General features: G+C 57.3%; 1 protein-coding gene across 1 annotated transcript in view; it reads left to right on the forward strand.

The window, feature by feature from the left end:
• MYH9 (myosin heavy chain 9) overlaps positions 1-8,892 on the forward strand; it is an 85,416-nt gene extending 76,524 nt beyond the window's left edge. The window contains exons 31-41 of the mRNA XM_020903182.2: positions 844-1,092; positions 1,232-1,444; positions 1,583-1,795; positions 2,085-2,246; positions 3,449-3,577; positions 4,440-4,528; positions 4,630-4,753; positions 4,904-5,112; positions 5,786-5,894; positions 5,999-6,171; positions 7,333-8,892. Coding sequence (XP_020758841.2) covers positions 844-1,092; positions 1,232-1,444; positions 1,583-1,795; positions 2,085-2,246; positions 3,449-3,577; positions 4,440-4,528; positions 4,630-4,753; positions 4,904-5,112; positions 5,786-5,894; positions 5,999-6,171; positions 7,333-7,465 — 1,803 coding nt within the window. The 3' untranslated portion in view covers positions 7,466-8,892. The remainder of the gene's footprint in view (positions 1-843; positions 1,093-1,231; positions 1,445-1,582; positions 1,796-2,084; positions 2,247-3,448; positions 3,578-4,439; positions 4,529-4,629; positions 4,754-4,903; positions 5,113-5,785; positions 5,895-5,998; positions 6,172-7,332) is intronic.
• Positions 8,893-9,547: the final 655 nt, after the last annotated feature.

Consider the following 9,547-nt stretch of genomic DNA (forward strand, 5'->3'; position numbering starts at 1 on the left):
CCAGCTGGCCCTCGCATTCCGTTCCCTTAGGAATGTAGGCAATAAGCCGTGATGGTAGCAGTCCTGTGGCCTGTTCAGTGGAAACCACTGGTCATTGTGTCTGAGCTGAGGCCAGGCTTTGGAAGGTCACTGTGCTCCTCGCTACTCAAGAGCCTGCTCTCTGCTGTGCTAAAGAAACACACTGGTTACTGAACCACAGTCTTAAAAAAATACCTGACAACTCTTCTCTATTATAGTGGTTTCTTGGTAGTCCTACATGTTTCGCTTTATACTTGTTAAAACATCCTCAGGGAAAGGAGGCCGTGGTCTTTTCTAGACCCTGAAAGATCTGGGGCCAAAGATAGACAGAGAGCCCTTTTGGGGATTCTGTCTTAGGACTTAAATGTGCTGAAGATCTGCACCAGCTCAGGGGAGGGCGTGGAGTTGGGTCCACACCTGGGTGGGGACAGGGAGCAGGTTTCTGTGGTGGCAGCTGTGTGTCCAGGTGGGAGGAGGAGGCTGCAGGATGGACCCCTGTGGGCGGGGGATGCCAGGCTGCTGCCTGGGAGAGGGGAGGGGTGGAGGCTCCCTACTCTGGGCCTCAGTCTTGGTACAAGTGACTGGTCAGGTCAGGGTTGGGTGGCCTTTCCAAGCTGACCTGTGATGTCTACCTGCCTTGGACTCTGTGTGCTAGACACCTGCACTCCGTGGGACGTCCCATTTCCCTGGTCCCAGAGGAATAGAGAAGTGGCTGGGAAGCTGTTTCCATAACTTAGTTGGCACCCCATAACTCTGCTCGCAGTGGCAGCCCAGCTCCCGGAGCAGGTGCCAACTGGGTCCTCCTTACTCCTTGCTCCCACCCAGGTCACTGACATGAGGAAGAAGATGGATGACAGCGTGGGGTGCCTGGAGACGGCTGAGGAGGCCAAGAGGAAGCTGCAGAAGGACCTGGAGGGGCTGAGCCAGCGCTATGAGGAGAAGGTGGCTGCCTACGACAAGCTGGAGAAGACCAAGACGCGGCTGCAGCAGGAACTGGACGACCTGCTCGTGGATCTCGACCACCAGCGGCAGAGCGTCTCCAACCTGGAGAAGAAGCAGAAGAAGTTCGACCAGGTGGGTGCCGTCAGCACATCCGTCCATCCTCCTGTCCATCTGCAGACGCCCTGCCTCGGGCAGAGGCTGTTGTCTGTCAGGCTCTGACCCTTTCCGAGAGCCAGTTGCTCATACTCATGGTGCCCGCCTGTCCCCCCAGCTCCTGGCCGAGGAGAAGACCATCTCTGCCAAGTATGCGGAGGAGCGTGATCGGGCGGAGGCGGAGGCCCGGGAGAAGGAGACCAAGGCACTGTCTCTGGCCCGGGCGCTGGAGGAGGCCATGGAGCAGAAGGCAGAACTGGAGCGGCTCAACAAGCAGTTCCGCACCGAGATGGAAGACCTCATGAGCTCCAAGGATGACGTGGGCAAGAGCGTGAGTCCCAGAGCCTGCTCTGGCTCTCGGGGTGGGGGGCGGCCTCTGAACACTAAGAGTTAGGGCCTCACAGACACTGGAGCCGAGGACCTGGGGGCTTCACACTCCTCTGGTCCTGACTGGGGCCCCTGGTGACAGGTCCATGAGCTGGAGAAGTCCAAGCGGGCCCTGGAGCAGCAGGTGGAGGAGATGAAGACGCAGCTTGAGGAGCTGGAGGACGAGCTGCAGGCCACCGAGGATGCCAAGCTGCGGCTGGAGGTCAACCTGCAGGCCATGAAGGCCCAGTTCGAGCGGGACCTGCAGGGCCGTGACGAGCAGAGTGAGGAGAAGAAAAAGCAGCTGGTCAAACAGGTGCGGAGGGCCTGCCCACTCCCTGGGCAGAAGCGGGCAGAAGTGCCCCAGAGTTTGGGGGCTCCTTTCTCCTTCCACTGGTCTGTGGGAGTGTCCTCCATGTCCTCGAGTCCTAGTTCTCTGCCTGGAGGTTGGTGACCCCCCTCTACCAGGGTTTTATGGTCAGTAATCCTCACTTTCCCTGGAGGCCCTGTGGACTCCCTGGGACTAGACCATGCCCACCTGGGCCCTGAGCTGAGGTGGTATCTTTGGGTCCATCCGGCCCCCTGAGCTGTCAGCGCCTCCCCAGGTTCGGGAGATGGAGGCTGAGTTGGAGGATGAGAGGAAGCAGCGCTCGATAGCTGTGGCCGCTCGGAAGAAGCTGGAGATGGACTTGAAGGACCTGGAGGCCCACATCGACTCGGCCAACAAGAACCGGGACGAAGCCATCAAGCAGCTGCGGAAGCTGCAGGTGAGCTCAGGCTGGTCTGATCCAGCCGCACAGCATTGGACCCAGCACGCGGCTGGACGCTGCTGGGCTGGCCTGTGAGTGCTGGGAGGTGCCACCTTGAAGGTCTTGGATATGGTGCAGTGAATCTGCCTGCAAGGTGGGAGACCTGTGTTCAATCCCTGGGTGGGAAAGATCCCCTGGAGAAGGGAATGGCTACCCACTCCAGTGTTTTTGCCTGGAGAATTCCATGGACAGAGGAGCCTGGCGGGCTACAGTCCATGGGGTCACAAAGAGTTGGACACGACTGAGAGGCTAACACTACTACTACTACACAGATGGAGACCCAGAGGCCAAGTGGAGACAGAATATTATAGTCAGAAGCAAACTTGCAGTAGTCAAAAATTGTTGACTTCACATTAAACAAAGAAACAAATGTGAAGCTAAAAGTGCAATGGCGTTATAGTCATTTAGTCACTTAGTGGCAGTTTTCTGGAATAAGCCAGACATGACTCAGTCCAGCCTTAATGGACAGTGACAGAAGGTTCCAAGCTGATGAATCAGTGCAGCAGTCCAGAAACAGAACACCTGCTTGGCCTTGTCAATAATTAAAAATAACAAGTTAAAAAAAAAAAACCAGCTCTGAGATGCCTCATTATACCCCGCAAACCAGCAACAATAACACATGTCAACATCTGGTGCTGGCAAGGTCGTGGGCTGTAGATGCATTGATGGTGGTGGTTTAGCTGGTACCACCTGGCCACGCACAGCAAGGCTTGTACCCTTGGGCCTGGGGAATCCCAGTTTGGGGTTTACTTACAAAAGAAAGGTGGGAGGGGGGCAGTATTTCCCAAGATCTTTAGAGTTAAAATGAATCACAGGAGAACAAAGGACATAGGCTTATGTCTCGTGGTTGGGGCTAACCTGGCAGGCAGCCCTTGACCTGGAGCTTGGGATCCAAGTCAACCAGAAGTGGAGAAAGTAAACAGAAATGCAGCTGGACTAGCACACACCCAGGGCCTGACGCTGCCACAGGTGTCCTTTCTAAATCCTAACGATCGGAAGACTGTCAGTGGTGTAGGACAGAGACGCTTTGTCTTCATCCTGCCCTGTGATAACTGTGAGCTGAACATGGGCGCAGGCCGAGAACCAGCCCCCGGTCCCCGTGGGTACGGTGTCCTCTGGTGTGTGTGGGGTGGTGCCAAGCCTCTCCTCCCCGCCCCCAGGCCCAGATGAAGGACTACATGCGGGAGCTGGACGACACGCGTGCCTCCCGCGAGGAGATCCTGGCGCAGGCCAAGGAGAACGAGAAGAAGTTGAAGGGCATGGAGGCCGAGATGATCCAGCTGCAGGAGGTGGGCCGGGTGCAGTGCGCCCTCTGACCAGCAGGGGGCAGCCCAGAGCCTCCACGCACCAGCCCGGGTCACCCCGCAAGGCCTGGGCCAAGCTCCAGGCGTGGGCAGGGCTGGTTCTTGTTTTCTGAAAGGTTGCCCTGCAAGGTTTCATTAAGTTGGAAGGCTCCCTGGTGGGATTAAATTGTGTGTGAATTAAACTGTCACCATTTGGGGCCGACTCCCTTGCACAAGAGGGGGCTCTGCGGTAACCACCGCTGCCCGCTGTGACTTGGCGCCTGGTGAGCAGGGGGCCCTCCCAGAGGCTTCCTGCTCTGAACGTCCCCTGGCGGCCTCTTGCCTCATGCGAGGCTGGTTGTGAAAGCATTCCCCAGGCTCTAGGCCGTCTTCTGCAGAGAGGATGCTGGGCCAGGTAGCCAGGCTTCGGCTTGCTGTCACGACTGGCTGTGCCCTCCTGCTCGTGTGGGTTTCTGGCGAGGCCGCCTCAGCCTCAGGGTGAAGCCCTCTCCCCTTCTGGCTTTCAGAGCCCTGGCACCCTGGCCTTAACTCACGTCTCTGTCCTGTTGCTCCTGCTTCCTCTCTTGTTGGAAAGCAGAGGGACCAGCGTTCCATCAGGCCAGGGTGATTTCTTATTTACTACAACACCTCTGGCTTAGTTTTTAGCCTTAGATATGGGAGCTATGTAAACATATGTTGCCTAAGCTGTGACCTCAGAGGGGCTCATGAGAATGGGCGTCATGGAGGAGGCAGGCCTGGGAAAGGGGTTTGAGAAGAGGAGGCCAGGGGCTCAGAGTACTGGGAACGGAGAGGGGGGGTTGGCGGCTGTGGGGGCCCCAGTGGGTCACGTTCCGGGTTCCCACGGCAGGAGCTGGCAGCTGCCGAGCGTGCCAAGCGCCAAGCCCAGCAGGAACGGGACGAGCTGGCCGACGAGATAGCCAACAGCAGCGGCAAGGGGTGAGCTGGGGCAAGCGTGGCGTGTTCCACGGGGGCAGGTGGCGGGTGTGGGGGCTCCCTGCTCCAGCTCAGCCGCTCTTCCCTTTCTCCACCCTCCCCAGTGCCCTGGCGTTGGAGGAGAAGCGGCGGCTGGAGGCCCGCATCGCACAGCTGGAGGAGGAGCTGGAGGAGGAGCAGGGCAACACGGAGCTGGTGAACGACAGGCTGAAGAAGGCGAACCTGCAGGTGGGCTGCCGGGCCTCACTCCACACGGGCCCCCCAGCAGAAGCCATCCGATGCTTCTGAACCCTTCCTACTGGGCAGCTCCCTCTTCCATGAGGGTCTGGTGACAAGGGTCCCCGCCTTCCTTGAGCTCTCCAGCCCTTCTTCCCACAGATCGACCAGCTCAACACCGACCTGAACCTGGAGCGCAGCCACACCCAGAAGAACGAGAACGCGAGGCAGCAGCTGGAGCGCCAGAACAAGGAGCTCAAGGTCAAGCTGCAGGAGATGGAGGGCACCGTCAAGTCCAAGTACAAGGCCTCCATCGCTGCCCTGGAGGCCAAGATCGCACAGCTGGAGGAGCAGCTGGACAACGAGACCAAGTGGGTTCCCCTCGCTCCCCACCCAGCACCATCTGTGGGCCCTCTGTGTGTCCGTCCCTGATGCTGTTTCCCCCCGTCCTAACGGGGCTCTCATCTTTTTCCCTGGGGCCTTTTGCTAGGGCTTTGGAGTTTGACGAGGAGCCCACAGCCCACTTCTAAAGTTGGGCCTGGTGACTCTCTCAGGGCTGAATCAGAGAGAGGTGGTGGTTCCCACTCCCTAGGCAGCCCACCTATGGGCTCAGCAAGACAGACTTCTTTAGGGGGGAAGTGAAAGTCGCTCAGTCGTGTCCGACTTTTTGCGACCCCATGGATTGTAGCCCACCAGGCTCTTCTGTCCCTGGGATTCTCCAGGCAAGAATATTGGAGTGGGTTGCCTTTCCCTTCTCCAAGGGACCTTCCCAACCCAGGGATTGAACCCGGGTCATGATGGGCGTCATTCTTTTTTTCTAGCTTTATATATGCTCTCTGAGATGTGTCACTTCCTTGAACCTCAGTTTCCTCCTCATCTGTGAAATGGGGCTAATTCTAATGCCTTTATAAGAGCAATGATCGGGGCCTCCCTACAGGGGACAGGCCAGTGAGACCCAGACATGGGTGGCCCAGTTTGTGGATTTGTCCACCAGACCCTCCAAAAGAGCGGGTCCCCCTGAGTCACTGTATTCGTGCCTCGCAGGGAGCGCCAGGCAGCCTGCAAGCAGGTGCGTCGGGCCGAGAAGAAGCTGAAGGATGTGCTGCTGCAGGTGGATGACGAGCGGAGAAACGCCGAGCAGTACAAGGACCAGGTGAGCTGGGGTGGAGCAGGGCCCTGCCCCGAGGCAGCTAACAGCGGGATATGCCACCAGTATGTGGAGTCCTGACCTGGGCCCCTGGCCTTGCATCTCCCCAGGCGGACAAGGCCTCCACCCGCCTGAAGCAGCTCAAGCGGCAGCTGGAGGAGGCGGAGGAGGAGGCCCAGCGGGCCAATGCTTCTCGCCGGAAACTGCAGCGCGAGCTGGAGGACGCCACTGAGACGGCAGATGCCATGAACCGCGAGGTCAGCTCCCTCAAGAACAAGCTCAGGTGAGCCCTGCCAACCGCCCCCCTCCCCGCTCCACCCCCTCACCTACACCCGCCCTGCTGTTTGACCGTTTCTCCTCCAAAAAGTTCCTTTGTCCTGAAAAGCAGAATTCTGACCATGAGGCTCTTGTAAACTCAGTCCCCTTTCTCAGCCCTGTCAGTGGGCAGGACACTTTCTGATGCCAGAAAGGTGCTTTTCAGAGAGCCCTTCCTGGTTCTCCAGCCTCCTAGGCTGCAGCCCAGCCTTTTTAATAATCTCTCTGGGTGATTGATTCCCATCCTGTCTGAAAAGTCTGCTCCTGTCACAGTCCTTAAACCCGATGAGAACGTTCTCAGGTTTTGTGAAGTAGAAGTTGCTCAAGGCCACCCAGCTAGTCCCTGGCACAGCTCAGGTCAATCTTCCAACCCTGATCAGGTGGAGAGGGCTGCTTGGCGTTTCTCAAAGGAGTGTCCTGATCAGGCAGCATGAAATGGTTGAGGCAGAGGGCCTTTTTAGTCGAGATTCTCATTGCTGACCTCCTTTTCCCAGTGATCCTTTTTTTTTTAAAGCATAAAAGTAACAGTCTAGTCAGTGTGTATGTTGCTGGTTCTCCTATCCGGGGCTGGAGGAGATGCCTGTCTATGTACACTGCAGCGTCGGCCTGTGGCTCCTGGTCTCCCCTGTTTGGTACCAAGTGTGACCAGAGGTGGTGGTTTGCAGAGGTAGCTCCATCTGCTCTTGCGCCTCCTTCTGTTGTTTAGTTGCTCAGTCGTGCCCGACTCTTTGTGACCCCATGGACTGTAGCCCACCAGGCTCCTCTGTCCGTGGGATTCTCCAGGCAAGAATGCTGGAGTGGGTTGCCATTTCCTTTTCCAGGGGATCTTCTCTATCCAGGGATTGAACCCGTGTCTCCCATATTTCCTGCATTGGCAGGTAGATTCTTTACCACTGTGCCTCCTTTTAATCAGCCTTTACTACCTGACAGTTTTTTGCTGGTGTTTGGGCTGAAAGCAGGAAGCTTCAGTCACCCCCTTATGGTGAGCCCTCCTGCCCCGCCCCCGAGGCGCCCCGTTGCTTCTCCCCGTGGGATGTCAGGAGCTAGTCTTCCTCTGAGGTTGCTTTGCAACACAGGGGTGGTGCTGTGGCCGCAGGCCGTCCCTGCTAACCGCTGCCTCTGCCCCCAGGCGTGGGGACCTGCCGTTCGTTGTGCCCCGCCGAATGGCCCGGAAAGGTGCCAGCGACTGCTCAGATGATGAGGTGGATGGCAAAGCCGATGGGGCTGAGGCCAAAGCTGCCGAGGCCAGAGCTCCCGAGTAACCGGCTCTTCTTCTCCTGCTGCCCGGAGACGGACATCAGCGACTCCTCCTCCCCTCCCCAGCCCCCACAGCACCCCCTCCTCCCTCTCGGGACTGCTGTGACTGTGACCCCACCTTGTCCCCCCAGGCCGGGGACCTCAGGCCCACCTCACCACCCCGCCCGTCCCCCAGGCCTCCCTGAGGGCGTTCGGCTTCCTCTGCTGTGGCCCCCCCCTGCTCCCCTCCCACCCCCACCCCGAATCTGATACCAAAGAGTCAGGGTCCTGGGCCCGGGCCCAGGGACAGAGCGACCAGCCGGATCTCCCGCCCTCTCGCCACAGAGCACAAGATGGTAAGGCGAGGAGGGCAGGAGCAGGTCTCCGGGGACGGGCAAGAGAGTTTTCTATGAATCTATTTTTCTTCAGACTAAGGAGTTTCGCTAGCCCAGCGCCCCAGAAGAGTTGTCACCTCCTGCCGCCTCCGCCACCAGCTGTCCCCTCTCTCCTTTGCTGTTGGCAATCACACTCGGTGACCTCACACCCTCTGCCCCACCGGCCCCCTGCTCCCGTGGACTCTGGGTGGTCCAACATGAGCGGACCCAGGGGGTCCACCTCTGTGCAGGGCACAGGATGCCGGGGGCGGGGAGTGAAGGGCCTTCCTCCCCACCCCGCTGGGCAGCGCCACTGTCCCCTTCCTGCTTCTCTAACGTCTCAAGTGCAATGATGACCCCTTCCCCTCCTTGGCCCAGGGCAAGCCATCCCTGCCACAGCGGGGCTGTTTGGCTGAGCAGGCAGGGCCTAGGGGCCAGGCTGGAAAGGCCAGCAGTGGCCTCTCCCAACACTCTTGGGGACCAAATATATTTAATGGTTAAGGGATTTGTCCCGAGTCTGACAGCCAGAGCAGTGGAAAGGGCCAGGACTGGGGCCCGAGGGTAGTTGATCAGCACCGTTGACTCAGTATAACTCAAGACGCTGCCGTCTGCACAGACATTTTTAAAAGAAAAAGAAAACATTGTTGTCTTTTCTCCCTCTCACTGTAATAAGTGATAAAATTCCCAGTCTTTATCACTGCCTTTCCTTCAGAAGCACGTCTAGAAGAGAATAGCTTGTCCTACACTGGTCTACACTGGTGGCTGAATTTCCTTGTATTCCTAACTATTTTGTATATGCTGCATTTAGACTTACTTATGGCAAAGAAGGCATTTTTTTTTTTCTTTTAAGGAAACAAACTCTCAAGAAATCATGAAGATATATTAAAGCTACATATGCCTAAAAAGCTCTGAATTCAGGTCCCAGTTGCTGTCACAAAGGAGTGGACAGAACTCCCACCCCCGCCCTTTTTTTATATAATGAAAGTGCCTTAGCATGGTTGCAGCTGTCACCACTACAGTGAGCTGGTTTACAGATGTTTTCCACTGAGCGTCACAATAAAGAGATCCTTGTGCTACGAGCACGTGTCTGGGGGCTGTCTGTGCACTGGAGCAGGTGGCCTAGAAGGCACTGTATCTGGGCCCCTGGGGGGAATGTGCTTCGCTTCTGCAGCAGGTACGTCCTTTGTGCGATTTCCGGAAGCTTCCAGGAGTGCAGCACGGTTGGGGCCCAGGCTTTAATAGGGGGTGGTGGTCATGCAGAAAGGCAGGCTGGGCAGATTCAAGGATGCTACAAATGTCTTATAAATCTTGATTCCTTTCAGTTACTGAGCACCTACTACATGCTGGACACTGAGCTGGCTCAGGGGATAGAGATGCCAGCTTCTAGGAGGTTCCTTAGTCATCAGACAAGGCAAAGCCTGCCCTTTGGAGGTTCGTCCTGGGGCTGTAGAAGCAGGAATGAGGGAGTTGATGCCTAAGCCTGTGGGTGCTGGGGCAGAGGCTATCCATAGAACTGTAGCTTTTGTTCCTTCATTCTTTCAACAAAGGCTGAGTGTAAAGCAGACTCCTCACCAGGCACTGGGAGTGTGAGGGCAGTAAAGACAGATGTCCCTGCAGTTGCAGGTGAGAGGGGAGGGAATAAAAGGCTCTCCTTAGAGAAGGGGTTGGGCTTGCACTTGATTCAAGGTGTGGACTCTAGCAGCTATCTGCATGCAGGCCCCCTCTCCCCACCAA

Source organism: Odocoileus virginianus, chromosome 23 (assembly GCF_023699985.2).
Source record: "Odocoileus virginianus isolate 20LAN1187 ecotype Illinois chromosome 23, Ovbor_1.2, whole genome shotgun sequence".
NCBI lineage: Eukaryota > Metazoa > Chordata > Mammalia > Artiodactyla > Cervidae > Odocoileus > Odocoileus virginianus.